The sequence below is a fragment of the Culex pipiens genome, chromosome 3 (assembly GCF_016801865.2).
Source record: "Culex pipiens pallens isolate TS chromosome 3, TS_CPP_V2, whole genome shotgun sequence".
Classification (NCBI taxonomy): Eukaryota; Metazoa; Arthropoda; class Insecta; order Diptera; family Culicidae; genus Culex; species Culex pipiens.
Window position 1 is genome coordinate 56411562 of NC_068939.1, and position 22066 is coordinate 56433627.

At 37.5% G+C, this 22066-nt stretch overlaps 2 protein-coding genes across 2 annotated transcripts; one reads left to right on the forward strand and one right to left on the reverse strand.

Moving 5' to 3' along the window:
- Window positions 1–4528: 4528 nt before the first annotated feature.
- LOC120423615 (60S ribosomal protein L22) lies at window positions 4529–5378 on the reverse strand. Its single transcript, XM_039587482.2, has 2 exons — window positions 5222–5378; window positions 4529–5110 (listed from the first exon to the last, which is right to left on the reverse strand). Exon 2 carries the CDS (start codon window positions 5090–5092, stop codon window positions 4646–4648), a length of 447 nt encoding a protein of 148 aa, XP_039443416.1. The 5' UTR covers window positions 5093–5110; window positions 5222–5378; the 3' UTR covers window positions 4529–4645.
- Window positions 5379–16028: 10650 nt separating this feature from the next.
- LOC120423604 (E3 ubiquitin-protein ligase RNF113A) lies at window positions 16029–17259 on the forward strand. The gene is made up of 3 exons (XM_039587469.2): window positions 16029–16197; window positions 16266–16992; window positions 17057–17259. The coding sequence occupies exons 1-3, from the start codon at window positions 16128–16130 to the stop codon at window positions 17223–17225; spliced, it is 966 nt and encodes a 321-aa protein (XP_039443403.1). The 5' UTR covers window positions 16029–16127; the 3' UTR covers window positions 17226–17259.
- Window positions 17260–22066: the final 4807 nt, after the last annotated feature.

Genomic DNA, 22066 nt, shown 5'->3' on the forward strand with positions numbered 1-22066 from the left:
TTTTCAAAATTATTTTCAGTTTCCTACTTTTCTTTGAAATTCCAAAAGTAAATTATTTTCTAAACAAAATGAAAAAGCTTTTCTTTTTATAACTGAGCGTACATTAAAGTATCATCCGAATACAAATTTGAGCATTTAAAATTGCATAGCTTGTAAAATATTACCAAAAATCTACTAAATAGCTGAGAGATTACGGAAAAAAATTTCTCTCGCCTTCAGTGTTTATAGACTTCATCGATTAAATCAGAATTTATCAATTCTTAAAAATAACCTTTTTATCAAAATTTTGAAAAAGAACAAAAGAGCCGTTCAAAAGAGCGGCTCTTTTTAGTGAGCGAACGAAAATGAGCTGCTCCTAAAAAAGAGCGGTTTTGCCCACCTCTAGAGAGTTATCTACGTGCGCATGTATTGCGTGTACGTACCCAAAGGATTTTTAGGTTAAAAGTTGTATTTAATTAATTTGAATTTTAAATGTTTTAAGAGTTTTGGAAAGGTAATCAGATGAACTTTCCTAATTGACACTACGTTCACATTATTTTTTTTCATTTTTTTTAAGCTATTTTTTTTCAAAAACATACAAATTAATATATTATTTGTTTTAAAATTTGGAAATTTATTGTTGAGGATTTCATAAATAAATTTATTTCTTAACTCAACTAATTTTTTTAACATCTACTGAATATTTAGTTTCTTTTGTGTTTTGAGTAATGTGGTTTAACATTATTTCTGGAGTTTTTTTTTATATATATGGTTCAATAAACCAAATTTCCAGTTTTTGCTTTTTGGGTGTTTTTGAAACCGCCAAAAATTGAAAATTTGATTTATTTGACCTTTTAAAAAAAAACTCCAGATTTGTTGTTTATTTTAAACTGGATACTTTCATTTTATAATCTTATTTATTTCACGTTTCCCAAAGATATAGACGCTAATATGTACCAAAAATGATTATTGGGTCTTGTTACGGTAAACGTACCGTAAAACGGGGTGACTTTGATAGCCGGGTGACTTTGATAGGTTTGCGATTTTTCCGCAAAATGAAGAGTACAATAACAACATTTTCTTATTTTATGAAATCTAGATTAAATTTTCAAAACAACCTATCCCTCATGGGTTTCCTATGCGGATAGGACCTTTTGAAAATTTAATCGAGAAATGTTCTTATTGAGGTACTTTGAACACTTCTCTACCACGCTCAGTATGATTCTAAACCATTCCGTACGTTTTTAAATTATTTAAAAACGTACGGAATGGTTTAGAATCATACTGAGCGTGGTAGAGAAGTGTTCAAAGTACCTCAATAAGAACATTTCATAAAATTTTGAAAAGTTTAAAAAGTTAGTTAACTATAGTTAAGAAAATGTTGATGAAAGTAATTATTTTAAACTTCTCAAAGTGTCATGATTTTCTCAATGAACATAATTTTGAATCGGAAAATGGAATACATTTTCGGATTCTTTGGACAATTTTTCACTAGGAGAAGGGAAACTAATTTTATAAATATTAAATAATATGTGTTTTTGAAATTCAATTAAAAAAAACAAATTTCAAATTTATACGCAACTTCAGTTGAATACATTTCATGTAAAATGTGAAAACTTGTGATTCGTGCTTTGAATTCATTATAAAATGGAATATAAATCGATAATTTTATAAACAAAACTTATTTTTCACGAATTTCAGGCAAAATTCCGACTTTTTAACAATTTTACCTTAAAATTTATATGTATTTTGCTAAAAAAGCTTATAAACTTAGTTAACTAAATATAAACATTGATTTTTTTTCTTTAAAACTATATCAGCTACTTTAGTGATGGTACATTTAACTTACAAATAAAGTTTGAACATCTTAAATATGATTTTAACAAGAAAAACTATGACTATCAAAGTCACCCCGGAATTTAAACTAAGAATTTTTAACGTATTTATTTTTCTAAACAATATTGAAAAAACTTTTTTTCCGAAATTATGCATGGACTTTGCGTAACCTACCCCAGTACATGTTTTAAAAATAATAATCTTGAGAAAAACCTTACTTGTAAGAAAATATTCCAAAAACAAATTGAAATCCTATCAAAGTCACCCCGGTTTACGGTACTTCAGAAAATCTCAGATAACCCAAGAGCCTAAATGGACGTAACAAAAGCTGGATTTCCACTTTTAAATTTGAGATGGGATTTTACCCGTAGAAAGAAATTTAAAAATAAAAAGATAAAAACATTCAAAATAGAAAACTTCATCATTCGAAATTTGAAGTTTCAAAAATAAAACATTCGAATCGAATATTTTTTTGTTCAGGTTCCAAAATTGCTAAATTAAAGGAAAAACTGCAATTAAAAACTTAAAAATTTAAGAGTTCAAAATTCAAGAATTTAAAAGTTTTAAAAGTTGCAAAGTGCGTTAAAATAAAAGTTTTGAAAAAATAAGTTAAAATTAGTCAGAACTAGTGGAAAGCGAGTTGATTGGTTGTAATGGTTGTAATTAACGCATTACGTTACGTTTTCCATATTTTAGTTATTCGTAGACTTGTTTGGGAATATAAGAAAGTTATTGTAAGATGTTGCACTAGTTTAAATTTAAAATTTAGCAATGAATAAATTGTAAGAAAATTAAATAGATGTACATAGTGCAAAAAACAATTAAAAATATAAAAAATTAAATAACAAGCCATAGTCTTAACATTTGAATGAAAGAAGTGCATTAAAATGCATTTTACACTAGTTCAGTTGTTTTGCAATCACTGGGTGACCACTCAAAGCCCATTTTCAAATTCCCGACTTTTTCCCGACTTTTCCAGAATGCTCAAATAATAGGCATCCAATATTCATTAAGATTTTGAATGTCTGTGAAAGCTGTTTAAAGCTTTTCCATACTCAAATATATTGAAATAGTGAAAAGAACCTTAAATTTAAAATTATTCAAAAGTTGAAAAAATATTTTCAAACAAGTATGCCTAGAATTCCCGACTTTTTGACAAAAAATCATAAATTCCCGACTTTTTCCCGATTTTGGCTAATTCCCGACTTGAGTGGCCACCCTGCAATCGTTACCCCGTAAAAAAAATCCGACTTTTCGCATAACTAAGTCGGGTCTAGTCGGGTGGTTTCGGCCGATTCGTTGGCCAACGAATCGGCCGACCGGGCAACAGACTTCTGTGTAATCTTTACATAAGCGTCTGGTGGTAAATTGGTTGTCGAAATCGGCCGACGAAATCGGTTACAAAAACAATCGATTTTTTACCGATTAAGTCTGTGAATAAAATAAAATCTGACTCAACCCAATTTATTCGGTCTATTCGTAGGCCGATTAAAAATCTTACTCCTGACGAATCCCGACTAAATCGGCTAACTGGTTGGTTGTTTTTGATTACCCGATTTCGAAGGTCGTTAGGTCGAGAACTGTCATTTTTTTTACGGGGTAGGTTTCAAAAAATGTAAGATGTGACTAAAACAAAAAAAAAGCGAAAATAGTAGTTTATGCAACAAGTTGCAAAAAGAGGATTTTTTCAGCACGAGTCGTACATTTATCCAACGAGGTTCACCGAGTTGGATAAATACGACGAGTGCTGAAAAAATCAAGTTTTACAACGAGTTCCATACAACATTTTTTGCAATTTCGAAAAACACCCATTGAGTGATATTTTAAGTCGAATTTTCATGTATTTTGTCAATAAATCGTTTAAATAAATTTTTTTTTGAAAAGTGTTACTTTTCGAAACAAGTGCTGAAAAGTTCAACTTTTCAGCACCCATTTCAGTGCTGAAAAGTAGAACTTTTCAGCATTTATTTTGAAAAGTGTTGCTATTCGATTCTGTTATTTTTGGTACAGAAAAGTAGGCTATTTCGTCGTTCAAGAATGACAGGAAAAGTAAGTAGTTTCACGACGGAATTGCAAAAAATAACATTTTGCAATACTAAACACCGAAAATTATTTTAAAATCATAAGATTTTTTAATTAACACAAACATGCTAAAAATTATTCTAAACGCAGGGTTGTGAGTTGTAGAAAAACAATGTAAATGTGTTGAAAACATTAGTAGTAAAATTCTAGATTACTTTTTGAAAACAACCAATGCGCCATGGTTTTCCTATGTACATAGGACCTTTTGCAAAAGTAAGCAAAAATTATGAAATTCTAAAACACTTATTTTATTAATTTGAAGTAAAGTGAACTAACACGGAAAAAACCCAATGCTGTTTTGAGCAGTAGCGGGTAACTATATTGTTGAATGTTTAAGCAGTGCACTTGAAATTTAGTTCAAAGTGATAAACTTTTTTGATGGTCAATAAAAAGAACTACATCAGGTGCAGTTCTACGATTAATAATAATGCTTTTTAAATACTCAAACATTAAAAAAAAATGTTCTAGCAATAAAATTATGTGATCTTCTATCCCAGTGTTTACTCTCAAAACACACAGACGCACACACACTCACACCCAGTCAGTACACAGATAGCATAACCTCACTTTCCGGAAACACGTGGAAACGTAAACACTGCTCTTTCGGCGCAACAATGAAGCACAACAATGATTGTTTTCCGTTTTTCCAAAGCGACCTCTTGGCTATGTGGCCACCTTGGACATTTATTCACCACTTCCGACCGTCACAGACGTGTACACATTCCCGGGAATCATAAAACAACAGAGTTTACTCGGCATCGTCTTCCTCATCATCGTTGGAGCTGATTCGGAAGTAGCGCAGCTCGTACAGATCTTTGTCGTTGGACACAACACGGATCCAGTCGCGCAGGCTGTTCTTCTTCAGATACTTCTTGGTCAAGTACTTGAGGTAACGCTTCGAGTAGTGGACGTCGGAGTTGACGTACACCTTCATCTTCTGGCGCTCGAAAGAGACCGAGTTGCCGAGGTTTCCGATCTTGCCGTTAACCTTGAAGCGCTCCTTCAGGTACTTCTCGAAGTCGGCAACATCCATAATGTTGTCCTCGGCGATGTTGGTGCAGTCGACTCCGAACCGCAGGTGCTCCTTCTTTTTCTTCTGGACATTCTTGCCCCGGAGCAGCTGCTTCTTCTGGCCCTTTCCGCCATTAGCTGGGGTGGGCTTTACTTTGACAGCGGCGACCTTCTTCTCAACCATGATGTGTGTGTTGAAATCCTAAAAATAGACAAAAATCACCGATTAATAACAAGTTCTCCACCGGCAATCCATCGGCCGCCCATCCCCCGGTCCCCGGTGGACATTTTCCGGCCCAAAACACGACCGTACCTGCTAGAAAAGCTTGGTTTTCACCAGCGATTTGCACAAACAGGATATCACTAGCCTGACGGTAAACGTGAAAAGAAAGCAGCGGACGAAAAATTCGCCCGTCCACGCCGAACCCGAGCAGGGCTGCCAGAGGCTTTTTTGAAAAGTCTGAGCAAGGGTGGTTGAAAAGTCTGTGCATGTCAGTGCATCTGTCACAATATTAATTTTTATGTCAGTTGGTAAAGGAAAAAAAAAGTTTGAACAGAATAAACCTGACAAAAGTACCTAAACTTGTTGAAAAATAAATATTGTTAGATATATTTGCATAGTTTTAGTTTCTCGCAAAATTTTAAAATCTCCAAGGGTCAGATGATTTGTCTGCCACAAGTTGAAATATCTGTCAAATAGAGACAAATTGGTGTATCTGGCATCTCAGCCGAGGGCGAGTTTTTTATTCGCCGATTTATCTGTCATGCGTTCATCCCCTGTTAGACTGAAGTCCCGCGGTCGTGCGATTCGAAGCGTTATCTACTCAAAATCGATTGAGTCCTGCCATTTTCGAGCGTTTGTCGAGCGTTTTGATCGAATGTCAAAGGCGACATTTGCAGTTCTTGTTTATAATAGTAGGCGTCGTAATTTGATGACAGTTCAATTTGTTCAAGCCCATTTTTTCACTTGTGAAAATTCATATTTTTTTAGTAAAATTAGTGAAATTTCTGCTGATTAGTGGGTGGCTACAGTGTGATTAAACATTTTTTAAAGGGTAATGAAGTTTTGCCAGCAGAAGGAATTCACGGTGCTTGGAAAATATGGTCAAGATTTGTGATTTGACGCAGAACCGCACAACCCAAGTGGCCATCAACGAGAAACAAAGAACCATCAGCCGGTACACTGGGTAAGAATTTTTCAAATCAACCATCTATTTGTGTCTAATTTTCTGTCAATTTCATTTTTCAGGCTTTGATTTCTATTTCACGTTTTCCACCAAGAAACCAGTGTCGATTCAAGTGTCTTGTTATTATAAATAATCAGAGAGAGTTCAATAAAAATAAAACGCTTTTAAATAAATAAAAAAAACCTTTTTCCATTACAAAATCAAAAAAGCCGAAATATGTACGTCAGATAATGGCAGGACATTCTAAATAACAAAGGCGCCCGAAAACGGCCCGACGACGGCCCGTCAACGTCGATTTTCTCAAACGTCGATTTCGACGATCGTCGGACAAAGTGTTGCATATACGCACGAAAAGGGCCCGAATTCCGTCGGACAAACCGACGGAATTCGGGCCGTTTTGTCGAGCCGTCCGGCGGTTTTCGGGCCGTTGTCGGCCCGGTCCGTCTGTCAGGGTCGGTTTCCCGTCATCGATGTCCGGGTTGACAGACGAGGGGCGCTTCAAATATTTGATTTCATAAAGTTGCACTGGTTCACAAAAAAAAACTAGTTTTATCGAGATGTGAGATCAAGAGATTTTCGGGACTTCAGATCCCCCCTCTCCCTCCTGTCACGCACTTTCCTATAACTTCAACATGGCCTGTCACAAACCCCAGACCACTCCCTCCCCCTCCCATGGAAACACACAAAGAAAAAATACTGTAAATTTAAAAGATCGTTCGTTTGATTGAAAGTTTGCGTTGGTATGTAGAATGGGTACTAAAGCCCTATGTAATTTTTTATGTACAACGGTAAAAAACACGATTAAAAACCATTTCTGATCACTTTTTTTCATTTTAATGCAAAATTTTTTTTTGACAAGACAACATTTTTTCGATGGATTAACTATGGTTCCCTTGGAACGAGCTGTCAAGTAGGAGCTTTTCTGTCAATAAGGACCGCGAGGTTAATTTTTCCAAATTGATTTAAAAATCAATTTTAAACTCTTTGTGGTCGTACAAAGGGTCATTGTACTCAGAAAAATAAGCTTTATCGCTGTAAACAATAATATCAGCAATCTAAGCTTCATTTTAGGACCCAATTTAAAGGTTGGAATGTTTTTGATACTACCATGCATTTATGAAACAAAATCGTTGTATCGGTAATAGTTTGTTACTTTTAATATAAGAAGAGACTTTTTATGGCAAGAATAAATAACATTTAATATAACAGTGATGATTATCAAAAAAATGTAAAAATGGAATACCCGATTCGAGTGGTAGTTTGACAGTTCGCTCCATAAGAAATACATTGCTCACTACCAATCGCGTCGGGTACTCCATTGGAAATTGGGTCCTAAAATGAAGCTTAGATTGCTGATATTATTGTTTACAGCGATATAGCTTATTTTTCTGAGTACACACACAAAAAAATATTACTGTAATGACAAAAGTAACTTATTTTTGATTCAAAAAGTTGATAAAATTTGCTCGAGGGAAAGTTTTTTTCTTGTGTTAAAAATGAAAACTTTTACTGGTAAAGTTTTTTGAAATCTCCTTACTAACTGATTTAAAAGTCTTAACTTTTAATACGACTATATAATTTCTTTCATTTTGACGTTCTCGTGTAACCGATAACGCCTAAGTCCCAAATGTAAACAAACACTTTGGTGGGTCCGGTGCACCGCGGTGGTGCTGGTGAGTCTAGGACGCAAAGCAAAGCCGACGCGGAAAACTTTGTGAGCCAAACAGCAGCAGCGGAACGCCTTCGAAGGAGGGTGGTGCGGGTGCGGGGTGAGGTCGAGTGCTCGAAAAGGACAAGGCCAGCTTCCTGCAGGAACTGCAGCTGTTCCAGGACCGGAATGGGTAAGACTGTCTGCAGCGCGAAGTTTTATAATTGTTTCAAATTGCGAGCAGTTTTAAATTTTTAGAACTGGCGGAAATGAAACTAGAACACGATGCTCGCAACGCGCTGATCTAAATGTTGTTTCAAAAAATGCTTTTAATTGTGTGCGTATGATTTTCAACACAGCATCATAGTGTGTGTGTAAGAAAACGTGGATATCTCTATCTGATTTTTTTTTGAAACTGAGTTCTATTCCAGTTCCAAATCGTCTCACGTTTGAAACCAACTCGTCGAGCAGTTTTATTTCGGTTTCAAAATTCTGCTCGAAAAATAAAACTGCAACCCGCGTTGCGGGTGGTCTGATTCAGTTCTATTTGAAAAATGAAACAGCTAGAACAAAGTAGAGCCGCGTTGCAATCAGTCTAAGAAGGTAGCTTGGGTGTTTTGTGGGGTTTGTGATTGATTTTGTTTGTTTTTGTAGGATGGGAGGTAGGAATGTGGATTCGCACCGGTTGTATTCGGTGGTGGTGGCCCGGGATTGGTGGTTGAAGGTCAATTCCCGCGAGGACTGGGGCGAGATTATCGAGGAGATGGCGCTGCCGAAGCGTTGCATGAACAACGAGTTTGCGTTGAAGTAGATTAACGTCTGGTTTTTGGACAAGTACGAGAAAGTTAATTTTCACGGTGAGGAGAAGGATCCGACGAAGAAGAGGACTATGAGATGCGGCATAATCGGAGGTGGTCAGCGCAGATGTTGCACTCGGTGCCGGCGTTTTACAACACCGGTAAGTATTGAGAATGTGTGCAGTGATTAGCCAACTTCACTTACTCCCATCTCTTTTAGCAACTTTCCGCCCACAAACGCTCACCTCGCGACGGCGCAGCTCCAGCCGAATGCACCTGGACAGCGAGCCGAAAAATCTGTCATTCTCGAAGGAGGATGAAGGCCTCATCAACCCCACGTTCCGGATGCGCTTCCAGGATCGGGAACTCCCCGTTCAGGCACTTCACTTCCCAGTCGGGAAACGTCGACCACCCTTCCTGTTCTCTACACTGCTGTCGCTTGTCGAAACGTTCATCCGGAACCGTCCAGACTGGGGTCTTCGGAAGCATGGCTTTCTACCTAAGGTACTCGCGATTGAGTGTGTAGTAGTGCGGTTGTCAAAATCGTTATCTCTGACTCTCTCACTCCACTTACACTGACATTGTTTATGTTTTGGTTTTCCTGGCACGGTCCATTGTTCGTTTGTTATTGTTTTGGTTTTAGTGGCACGGAGTCATGCACTCACACTAATGCAAATTATGATCGCGAGTACCTATGATATACAATGCTATACTTTCTATACATTAAATTGAAGGGAATTGTCTAAACTAAAACCTGTCGGGACCAGTTTTCCCAAAAAATGGTTTTGTTTTCTGCTACACGAAGGGGAACTTAGCGAAAATGTTACGTACTAGGATACTCATACTGGCAGGAAAAAAAATATTCCACGAATAATCTCTTATCTTCCCGTACTCCGGGTTATACCAAGGAACCTGGAACCGGTTCCAAAGTGGCCAGATCGTTCCAAGAGTGGTCTTGAGCATCATACATAAGTTTGATTTCGAAAATTCTGTTCTAGGATACTCATACTGGCAGGAAAAAAATATTCCTCGAACAACACCATATGTTCCCGTACTCCGGATTTCTCCGGGGAACCTGGAACCGGTTCCAAAGTGGCCGGATCGTTCCAGAATTGTTCTTGAGTATCATGAATAAATTTGATTTCGAAAATTCTGTACTAAGATACTCATACTGGCAGGGAAAATATATTCCCCGAACAACACCAATTCTTCCCGTACTCCAGATTTCTCCAGGGACCCTGGAACCGGTTCCAAAGTTGCCACATTGGTCCAGAATTGGTCTTCAGTATCATGAATGAGTTTGATTTCGAAAATTATGTACTTAGATACTCATACTGGCAGGGAAAATATATTCCCCGAACAACACCAATTCTTCCCGTACTCCGGATTTCTCCGGGAACCCTGGAACCGGTTCCAAAGTGGCCACATCGGTCCAGAATTGGTCTTCAGTATCATGAATGAGTTTGATTTCGAAAATTATGTACTTAGATACTCATACTGGCAGGGAAAATATATTCCCCGAACAACACCAATTCTTCCCGTACTCCGGATTTCTCCGGGGACCCTGGAACCGGTTCCAAAGTGGCCACATCGGTCCAGAATTGGTCTTCAGTATCATGAATGAGTTTGATTTCGAAAATTATGTACTAGGATAGTCATACTGGTAGGAAAAAAAAATATTCCACGAATCTCTTATCTTCCCGAACTACGGATTATACCAGGGAACCTGGAACCGGTTCCAAAGTGGCCAGATCGTTCCAAGAATGGTCTTCAGCATCATGAATAAGTTTGATTTCGAAAGTTCTGTACTAAGATACTCATACTGGCAGGGAAAATATATTCCCCGAACAACACCAATTCTTCCCGTACTCCGGATTTCTCCGGGAACCCTGGAACCGGTTCCAAAGTGGCCACATCGGTCCAGAATTGGTCTTCAGTATCATGAATGAGTTTGATTTCGAAAATTATGTACTAGGATAGTCATACTGGCAGGAAAAAAAATATTCCACGAATAATCTCTTATCTTCCCGAACTACGGATTATACCAGGGAACCTGGAACCGGTTCCAAAGTGGCCAGATCGTTCCAAGAATGGTCTTCAGCATCATGAATAAGTTTACACTTTCACTGTGATATGAATCTAATAAATATTATCACATAATATTTCAATCTTCTGTCAAGACAAATCGTATGAAACGAGTTGAAAAAAAGTTTCTTTATTGGTTCGCCCATAACTTAGAGTAAATGGCTCTATTTTTGACTTTTCATACAAGGAACATCATTTGGACATCTGTCCCTATCTTTGGCTTTCTGAATTTTGAAAATCCGCCCTCAAGGAGCGAAGATATAGCTAATCAAAATCGACTTCCGACTTTTTTGAAAAAAAGTTGTTTCATTGATTCTTACATAACTTAGGGTAAATGCATCTTTTTTTGACTTTTCAAAAAAGGAAAATTATCTAGACATTTGTCCGCATCTTTTGCATTTTGAATTTAGAAAATCCGTCCAGGGGGAGCTGAGATACAGCTTGTCAAAGTTGGACTTCCGACTTTTTCGCGAGCATGGGAGTTTAAGTGTTTTAATAATAGTTTAAGTTATCATAACAAAATTTGTAATTGGTCTGATATTGATTGAAAGCCAGAACAACTTCGGAATACACATTTTTGTTATGGAAGAATACCTCCAACTGTTATTGGGATGATCAGATTAATTGTTAAAATAACAAAAAATAATAACTAAGATTTGTTCGAAGAATTACTAAAAATGTGTTTAGTCTGTTATTACAATAACAATCCAATAACAATAACATAAAATGATATTGGCCTAGTATTTTGAAACATCAAAAAACATTATTCCCAAGCTGTTTCCGTCAGCTCGGGTTATTTACAGAAAAACACAGTTTTGCATGCAAAAAAAGTTACAGCAAAAAATATTTCTCCGTGCACCGCAGTTCTTGTCACCAGACGGCATACAAAAAACATACCCCAGAAATGGAGTTTGACTTAGTTGCAGATAAATAGGTGCTATGTGCTATACGGTTTACATCACTTGAGCAGATGAAAAAGGTCACTTGTCTCCGCATCTCTATGTATCGGGATGAATTGGAGCACTCCGACGTCCCAGCACGATTTCGTTTTCGTACCTGGAAGTGATTTTGCTGAAAAAGAAGGGATTTTCTCCTGGTGATGTCGGGATTGTGAGTCCTTATGAGGACACTCTTTCCCCCTCCCCGCTTGATCTACCCTCAGGCGAATCCTCCGATAGGGAATGTTGTTTATTTGTTTGGCCGGATTCATTAAATAGCTGTGTGATGACAGCAAACACACACACGTAAACACAGCTGTGTGTATGAGGTACGGATTCAAGAGCAATGCCATCCTAGTCAAAACACTGTCCTGAAGGGTGTTCCCTTTCATAAATGTGTGTGCTTGTAGGGGAAAAGAAACGGAACAGGGCGCAGATACGTTGTGGTGGTCCTTGGTGAAACCATTGAGAGAAGTTTGCTTCAAGGTGTTTGCGTCCAGCTCGCTCTGTGTTTATGAACAGAATAGAACTTCCGGCACCGAGCTTAAGGCTTGTATGTGTGTTTGTACTTTGTGTACCTTCATCAAGGACGACGACGACGACACAGAGTGTCAACAGTGGATTTATTTTTAACTGCTTGTGAGCTTTGGGAAAAAAGGAAAGGTTTCTTTAAATACACTTCAGGTGATGTGGGAGTGCGCTTCATATGAGTGAAATAAAACATAAGGGCAACTCTTGGATATTTAAGTCTATGGAATGATGAATCACTGCACAACGGGTTTATGTAACATCCAATATAACCAGGATAATTCACAGTATAAATTATTATCCCTCAAAGGCACTCCTTATCGCCTGCGTACACGTGACATTCTCACCACTCAATTTTCCGATAGTTACATCATGATTTTCCAGCACCAGCCACACTTTGTACCATCAACAAAAGCCGCCCCCTCATTCTGCTCCATTACTGCAGCAGGCACTGGCATGACCCTAATCTTGGCATCGAATTTGTAGTGTGCAGTGCCACCCTTCAAGCTAGTGGTGCCACTTCCAACGGCAAAATGCAAACGACACCGACGACTGACTGACCCGTAGAACAAGCCCACTCAATTTGACCACCCGCACAACAACAATATCCCCCCTTCTTCTTCTGTTGCCGACTGCAGCAAGCCCGATATCATTTATGCAAATGCTTACAGTGCAGAGTGTGACAATTTCCACGGTATGTCCAAAACGAGATTGTTATTTAAAAAATGCAATACCTTAATCGATAACCCGCTTCTACAATTTTAATGTTTATTTTTATTTCAATATTATGTATTGATGAAAAAGGACCACCGTGACTCCCCGTTCCACTATTGATGGTGTCTACAAAATCATAGTGTTTACATTCTATACCATCTCTGCCGGCGAAACAACCCGAGAGCTAGATCATTCCGGAACACACCAGGCATCAGGATCCTCCAGCAAGACCTGCAGGCCGTTGCACTCTTTGCCGCAGGATTCGGGTTTTTCGCCAACCCTCCCCCCGTTTAGGCAAGCCTTCCGCAGCGTTCCAATTCGGGCCACAGGATCGACATTCTTCTGTGGTTTCGATATTTACTATAGTTGGGTGTACTGTTGTGCATCTTCATAGCGTTTAAGTCGTGTTCTATCTGCACTTTTCACAGATCAGCAAATAGATTTGTTGGCGAACACCATTGTTGTGGCGCTGGTACTGACACCGAAAGGGCTGACTGAGTTGAAATACACCCCCTGAAGCTAGGGCGGTTTCGGTTGAATGATGTATTGGTGATGTTGTGGAGGTACTCCATCATAGTCACGCAGGTCACAGATTTTTCTATGAGTTTTCTGGGCAAAAAAAAAACTTGTTAAACGGGTGAATCTGGATCATACATTAACAACAAAAATCTAAACAGAAAGTAAACAATACTTTCAAAATGTATCCACACAAGATTGGTTCAGATTTTTGGCACCCATTGCAGGGCTGAGGGCTGAAACCAGGTGTACCGAACTATTATATAAACGCTTTAAATTTAAAATAAATTGTATACTAGCCCTTAAAAAGGTTTTTGAGAAGAAAAAAATATTAAGCTTATTGATCATTTTTGCGAAAAAAAAATTTCAGCATGAGTTGGGTGAAAGGCTAAGTTTTTATTCTTTGATGAGATGAGCTTTTTAGACCCATGTAGAGACTTTCTTAGTCAGGCATTTTTTTTTTGCAAAAAAATCTGGGGGGAATCTGTTATTTGAAAATGATACTCGCTGTCGTAATCTTAATTTTGGTGAGCAAAAAAAGTACTATTTTTGTCCTTCTAAGTTAGACATATTTTTTTATTGTGGTTTTGTGGAGCGTTTTAGCAGAATGCATTATTATGAATACAAAGAGATGAGTCGTCGACCGAGGACGAATCACTGATGAAGTCTGCAAGTAGTAGACGAAATACGTATCTGTCAAGATATTAAAAATATATAGCGGAATTTATTTGAATTTGATTTTTTGATTTTTTCAAAAAAATCATCAGTTTTTGCACCTTGAAAATACTTTATGAAGGAAAAGCACACCTGCAAAAAAATCGAAGAGCTGAGAAAATTTCCAACATTTTTCTTTTTTGACTAGATCATAAGTGAAATTTTCTTTTTATAAAAATAAATTCGGGATTCTTTAAATCAAGATGAATTTAATGAACGAACAAAATCATTTATTTTTGACATTTTCAATTGTTAAGCTGCCAAGCTTCCGTGGCCGTGAGGTTACGGGTTTCGCCTTGTAAGCGGTCGTGAGTTCAATTCTCGTACCGGGATGATGAAGTTTGAAAAAAAATTGTACCTGTCGGGACCAGTTTTCCCAAAAAATGGTTTTGTTTTCTGCTACACGAAGGGGAACTTAGCGAAAATGTTACGTTCATCAAAAGTTGTTTACAAATTACATATTTCTATGAGCTAGAGATTACCAACAAAGCTCATATTTGCACAAGACATACTCTGAAATGTCCTCTAGGCCCGGTCGGGATTAGTTTTGCGAAAACTTTAACCCTTTTCGAGAAATTTGAATTTTAGTAAAAAGTTCCCGGGTGATGCACTCAATCGTTAAATATTTAATTAAAAAAATAATATACAAGTTAGCTTGAGATATCTGTTGAGTATCTTACTTCTCCCCCTCTAAAGTGTCTTCGTGGTTTATGGATGGCCCCTTTATATGATATACAGCCTTGCTTCGGAAGAGACCGGTGGCGTACCGTAAGAATCGGTACAGCTTGGACTCTGATGTTGACCAATCTTGAGCAGAAGCGTTAAATACAATAAAAAATGTTTTTTTAAGCATGCTGTTTTAAAGTTTAAAAAAAATAATTTAAAAATCAAGCTCATTTTTCTGAAATTATCACTGTAGTATTAAATGTAGGTTATTCTTGCCATAAAAGGTTTCTTTTCCAATTAAAAGTAAAACACTTTTACCGATACAACGATTTTGTTCCATAAATGCATGGTAGTATCAAAAACTTTCCAACTTTTAAATTAAAAAGTTTGAACTTTCTACGAATATTCACCAACGCGAACTTTTAATCCAACGAACGATCTTTTTAAATTTAGAGTATTTTTTCTTTGTGTGAAATGACCCTTTGTACGACCACAAAGAGTTCAAAATGGATTTTTAAATCAATTTTGAAAAATTAACCTCGCGGTCCTTCTTGACAGAAAATGTCCTACTTGACAGCTCTTTCCAAGGGGACCATAGTTGATCCATCGAAAAAATGTTGTCTTGAAAATATTTTTTTTGCGTTAAAATGAAAAAAAGTGATCAGAAATGGTTTTTAATCGTGTTTTTTACCGTTGTACATAAAAATTTACATTGGGCTTTAGTACCCAATTTTGTTTATAGGACCTTTTCAAAAAAAAAACTAGAGAAATGAAGAAATTTACAGTCGAATTAAAAGTGAAAACTTTTAAATCAGAGAGCAATGACAAGAAAAAAACTTTTAATGTAGCAAATTTTAATAACTTTTTAATTCAAAACTAAGTTACTTTTGTCATGATCGTAATATTTTTTTGTGTGTACGACAAACAAACAAACATGCAGTTTGCCTGCATTTGTTTGTAGAAACGTCAGCCTGCATATATTAGGCTTTGTTTGCAAGTTTGCTGCAAACTAATGTGCGAGTTTGGCAAACTGTCGAACGAAAAAAAGGGCGATTTTGATTGCCATAGTTTAATAGCTCCTTTACATAAAGGATGATTTCTAGAGTTTTTTCTCAAAACGACTTATAAACCATTGTCTTTCAAATGTTTATAGGACCTAATCAAAAAACTCTAGATTTGAATAGGAATTAATTTGCTGTTAAAAAAATATCTTTTGTTTGGGAACCTCTGCTCAAACATGAGACAATCAGTAGTGGGTACAACTGTCATTGATATCATCGTCATCGTACCGTCATCGTTTGTTTACCATTATTAAAAGTTTGACGTTTGTTTACGTTTGAAAGCAAATTCTACCAAAATAGAGGCAACTCATGCGATTTAAAATCTAAACTAAAGTTTTTGTAACAATAAACTACTTAATTTCAAGATGTCCACATTCATCAAACGCAACGTTAAAAATAAGTTTGCCCGGAAACGCAAGCAATCTTCCGACTCGGGTAAGTCAACATTGTCCAATAAGTTATTGAACAAAATATTTACGTTGAACTTTTGGACCACTTCTCAGATGAAGCCGAAGCGGAATCGTCTTCGGTTGTGGTCAACCACGAGCGCAAGAAAAAGTCCAACCCAAACGTCCAGAGCACCTCCTCGCTGAAGGCCAATCTCAAATCGAAGAAGGAGAACAACTCCTCCGGAAGTGACTCCGACGAAGAGGGTGCCGGAAGTTCGTCAATCGGCGTGAGCTATAAATCGAATCGCTGTGCTGGCCGGGCCGGGCCGCAAGATCAGGGTGCCACCGCCGAGCTGGAGATTGAAACCGACAAAGCTCACGATGCGCAAGCGATTTACGAGAAAAGTTTGGAAGTGAACCGCGAGCTGGAGGGAAAGGAGGACGACAAGCTGTACCGGGGGTTGAACAATTACACGCAGTTCTACAAGAAGAAGGACACCGCGCAGGGTAATGCCGCGTCCGGTATGGTGCGGAAGGGACCGATCCGGGCGCCGGCCAACATCCGCTCGACCGTTCGGTGGGACTACCAGCCGGACATTTGCAAGGATTACAAAGAGACGGGATACTGCGGGTTCGGCGACAGCTGTAAGTTTTTGCACGACCGCAGCGACTACAAGCACGGCTGGCAGATGGAGCAGGAAACGTCAGGGACGGGTGGAACCTACGCCGGGGACGATTCGGACGGGGACGACACCAAGTACGAGATTCACTCGGATGACGAGGAGCTGCCGTTCAAGTGTTACATCTGCCGGGAGAGCTTCGTGGATCCGATTGTGACCAAGTGAGTTGGTTTAAGTGTTTTAGAAATTGGTTCAAATTCTAACTCAAACAATTTTGTTTTACAGATGCAAGCACTACTTTTGCGAAAAATGTGCACTGGCAAATTACAAAAAGTCGACGCGTTGTGCGATTTGTGGAGTTCAGACAAACGGAATGTTCAACCCAGCGAAGGAACTTATCGCTCGGTTGAAGACAAGAGAGATCAATGAGGAAAACGGTTCGGACAGTGATTAAAAGTTGAATGCGCTAATAAAAGATATTAAATTGATTTTTGGAATTTCCATGTATAGCTTGAAAGAAACACTTTTTTATTTGATTTAAACGCTTTATCTTCCATCGGATGAGTTAGTAAAATGTCGGTCCCGGCCTTGGTTGTTAGGCCGTTAAGTCATTCCAGGTGTAGGAGTCTTCTCCATGCCATAAGTACAAACAACACACCAAACCAAGCCTACTCCGGTGGAATCGCTGGCGGCGGTTGGACTCGCAATCCAAAGGTCGTCAGTCCAAACACTGGAGTGGAAGGTTCCTTGGAGTAAAAAAAGGTTTGGGTGCTCTCCCCATTCAAGCCTTCGGACTCCAAGGTTCGAGCAGAAACTTGCAATAGAGACCACAAAAGACCCGGGGGTCGTTAATGTGGATGGTTTGATTTTTTTGATTTATCTGGAGGGTAAGATTGGGTCATACAAAAATGCTGAGATTTCTATGACCCAATCTTACCCCTCAGACTCAATGTCACTCCTGCTGACGGCAATCATCTAAATGAGTTTTTAACTTTGAATTTGACCATAAAAATTTTGCCAAAAAAAGTAGTAGATACCTATTTGAAATTATTAAATCAGGGGAAATTCTCGTATGTTTGGCAGGTTAAGCTCTCGCTCCTAACTCTATCCAGTTAGCTGATTTTCACTATTCAAATCAAAATCAAATTATTCGCTCTACAGCATTGCCTTGGCGTTCTCGATTGCGAGATTCCTACTCGAAACTAGGTGTTCGAAGGCTTGATTGTTGAGGCAATTGCAAACCTCTTTTTACACCTTAGCTTCCATCCACCCCGGGATTCGAACTGACGACCTTTGGATTGTTAGTCCAACTGCCTACACTGAAAGAAACCAACATAGCAATCTCAAGTGTTTTTTCACGTGAGAGTCTCCAAAAATCAACACAATAAATTCACGTGCTTTTCCTTTGACCCACACATGTTTTTCATGTCAAATGGATGTGAAAATCATTCAAAATCAGCTGATCGCTATCGAAAGACCTTTCACTCTTCTTTCGCATGCTATTCACTTCATATTCAAATGAATTTCACTTAGATTTGCCCCATTCGACATTTCCTTTAATTTCGAAGTGAAAAGCACGTTAGATTGAAATGTTTTGGTTTTGAGGTGCGTATGGCTAAAATTCTTCATAAGTAAGATGGCCACATACGATGATGGTGCAAAGTTTGCTTTTCGGATTGAAAAGCTCCTTTTTGCTAACAAATTACCTAGTTTTTTTTTCTATTTGTGCGCTGATGGTAAGTAAAAACCAGAGAAACCCATCATTGAATGAAATTAATGCGGATTGACTTTATTTTTCCAGAAAATCGGCTACTCCGATCCGGAGCTGTTATCCCGGACGAAAGATTGCAAACGGTGTTAGTCAAGATTGGTCATGGACATCAAAGGCGGGCTTCGGATCCGCCAGCTGCCGGATCGAGAAGTGTTTGAGGTTGTCGGTGACGATACATCGGCCCAGCAGGGCTTTCTTTTTGAGCGCCTCGATGGACACAGCTCAGCACAACGCCGTCGGGACCTGGTCCGAACACTTCAACGCTGTGTAGCAGAGCAAATGTAATGCCAGTGAAGTGAAATGTATAGTTCAATGTTATGTATCCAAGAAGATGTTTGGTTTTGAAAATAATAAATATATATGTTTGAAACCGAGGTATAAATTTAATGTAAAAAATAAAGAAACCCCCTCTCACCGTTTTAAACACCTGAAAACCAATGGAAATCCGGTCGATTCAGACTACAAAATCATTTAACATTAATGAGAAAAGCATTGCAAATTCATAAGCGTTGTCTCATGAAGTTAACGTGTTTTGCTTTTGAATATACCGGGTCGCGCGATGAGAATTTTCGATGTGATTTGCACATGACATTCACATGCCAAGTCGTATGGGGCAGATTCACGTGTGAAACATGTGATACTGCTATGTGCCTTTCTTTCAGTGATATACCAGCGACTCCACCGAGGCAGGACCCAGGGAGACGACTCCTACACCTGGACTGAGCTAACGACCTAACCTTTAGGTTAGACCGGGACCAACATTTACTTCCCCGTCCGACGGAAGGCGTGATCAGACAAATCTCGTCTCGGAAAATGCCACCAGGACCGTCTGGGATCGAACCCAGGCCGACTGGGTGAGAGGCAATCACGCTTACCCCTGCACCACGGTCCCGACTGACTATTTTTCACTATTTAAACATCTAATTTTGCAAAACTTTTGATAGAAACTTGCTGGCTCACTTCTTATTGAGCTATTTATCACTCGATTTCAGTTGAAAACGCTTTTAACACTGGAACGCCCAACGCATGTCCAACTTACACGGACGCCCAAGCCTCCCAAAACAGGTGGAACGGTAACTTCAACTCAATGGTTCTTGGGCATAACTCAACCAATCAAGATGATTCTTCTTTCCAGTGATTTGTTAGGATGTCTAGATGATTCTAGAACTTTGCAGAACTAAATTTAATCAAATCTGTAATTTCTGCGACCGAAAACATCGTTCCACCTTTTTTCAAAACGACTGCCTCCGCAGAATTTTTGGCGAATTTTTATTTACACGCGAAAAAAAAAGTTGGAACGATGTTTTTGATCGCAAAAATTACAGATTTGATTAAATTTAGTTCTGCAAAGTTCTAGAATCATCTAGACATCCTAACAAATCACTGGAAAGAAGAATCATCTTGATTGGTTGAGTTATGCCCGAGAACCATTGAGTTGAAGTTACCGTTCCAACTTTTTTGGAGCCTCGGGCGTTGGAATGTTAATTAGCTTTAATTGAATGTAAAAGTCCTGACCTGCCAACATTAGAGGCACGCTGGAATTAGATGCTGTTCCCCTACTTATAGTTGTTTCAAGTGATTAGGAATTCAGAAATAAAAATATATAACAAATTAAAGTTTAAAAACTTAAACTTGAAAACGAAAAATAAAAAAAATAGTAATGCTACAATTTAAAAAAAACAAAGAAATTATAAATTCATAAATATAAATTTTTAGATTTAACAATTTAGAATGCGATTAACCAAAATTTCAATTCAATTCGTGTTGAATCAACCAGTTCTGCTCCAGGATGTTACATTTGCAATTCAGAGATTTGGAGAACCTTTCAACTGAGATCAATTCATAAGCCTTTACAGGGAGGGTACATGTTTCTAAGTTTAGATTTTGCTAGCTGAGAGCTCTTTTAGGGAAAATAAATTTTGTGAAAAAACCCTAGACCAAAATTTCAAAATTCTAGAGATTTGAAATATTGAAAAACAGTTCGTACTCGATTAAACAAAGTTCTCGTCAACATTTAACGAATGAATTTACAAAATTAATAATTTAAAAATGTGTGAATTTAAAAAAAAATATAAATTTAAGAAATTAAGAATCCCAGAGATTAAAAATTTAAGAATTTCAGAAGTTTTGGAATCAAAAATTTAAAAATTTAGTATTAAAATTTTTTAGAATTCACGAATTTAAAAATTGATGAATTTTGAAAATTAAAAATTTAAGGATTTATGAAATTAATAATCCTCGAATTTTAGAAGTTTTGTGATTCGGAATTTAGGAATCTAAAAATTTAAAAATTTACGAATTTAGGAACTTAAGAATAAATATGAGAATTTAAGAATTTAGGAACATAAGAATTTGGGAACTTAAGGATTTATAAATTTAAGTGTTCAAAAAATATTAATTTAACAATTTAGGGAATTTTAGAATTTCAGGATGTAAGAATTTAAAAAAAAATTATTCAGGGGATCTAGGAATTTGAGAATTCAAGAATTAAAAAAATCGAATCAAAATTAAGGTTTCTATGTTAGACTTTAAATATTTAAAAAAAGTGTATTGCCCCCTCGACCTCGGCTGGATTAACACTTTAAATAAAATTTGTATCAGCCTTACTAAAAGTATCTAAATTTGAAAGGAATTTTTTTTTTAAAGAATAAATTTTCATTCTTTAAAGCATTAAGGAACAGTTTAACCCTTTCAGGCCTGAATTTTCAAACAAATATTTTCTTTTTTGGTAATGGGAAAATGATTTTAGGGACCATACGAAAATTAAGATTAGCTAAAAAAAAAAGATTGTTTTGTCATTTAGACCCATCAGGCCTGAAAGGGTTAATTGATTTAAGTTATGTTTAGCCATTTCGAAATGATTTAACCAAAAGGCGCATTTATCTTTGTTCAGACAAATCTTAATTATATAATCTGCAATTTTGTTTTAGCTATCAATGGCAGTGACACTGCAGAGTAACTTTAAATATTTTGAGAATGCCTGCATCTCTCAAACAAATCGCGAACTTCCCGAACACAGACGTAAAATGCAACTACCTATCCTACCGTCTTGTAGAACCATATGTTTTGAATTTTGATTGACTTGGCATAAGCTTCGATGTTAAAATATTTAGTGACGGTTTCAAACAAATAATGCTTGTAGCCGCGTTTCTATTAGATTCTCCGATGTAACCAATGCTGGCAATCACGGCAGTTTATCCGAGACACGCGTGTCGTTCATGATTGCTTACTCGTTGCTCTTCCCTTCACTTAAAATAATCTACGTAGGCCTAATAGATATGATGGTTTTTATCATCCCGTCTTGTGCTTGAATTCCGCGACGATTTCAAAATTATATTCCTGCGAGCGAGCGCCCAGTTTAATTTAAAATCTAATCTTAAGATTTCATCAATGCATCGCCATAGCTAGCTCAAGCTTGTGATTTAGGCAATGCCAATGTATGATGTTTAGAAACAGATTATTGATTAATTGAGCTAGACCGACAAATCTACCAGTCTTAACGATCGCTCCCAAGTCCTGTTCAT

Bases quoted from the DNA above. Each gene is read 5' to 3' on its own strand.
- LOC120423604 (XM_039587469.2), top strand. From the start codon at position 16,128: ATGTCCACATTCATCAAACGCAACGTTAAAAATAAGTTTGCCCGGAAA. The intron at 16,198-16,265 runs GTAAGTCAACAT...ACCACTTCTCAG, and splicing joins CAAGCAATCTTCCGACTCGG to ATGAAGCCGAAGCGGAATCG. The intron at 16,993-17,056 runs GTGAGTTGGTTT...TTTGTTTTACAG, and splicing joins GTGGATCCGATTGTGACCAA to ATGCAAGCACTACTTTTGCG.
- LOC120423615 (XM_039587482.2), bottom strand. From the start codon at position 5,092: ATGGTTGAGAAGAAGGTCGCCGCTGTCAAAGTAAAGCCCACCCCAGCT.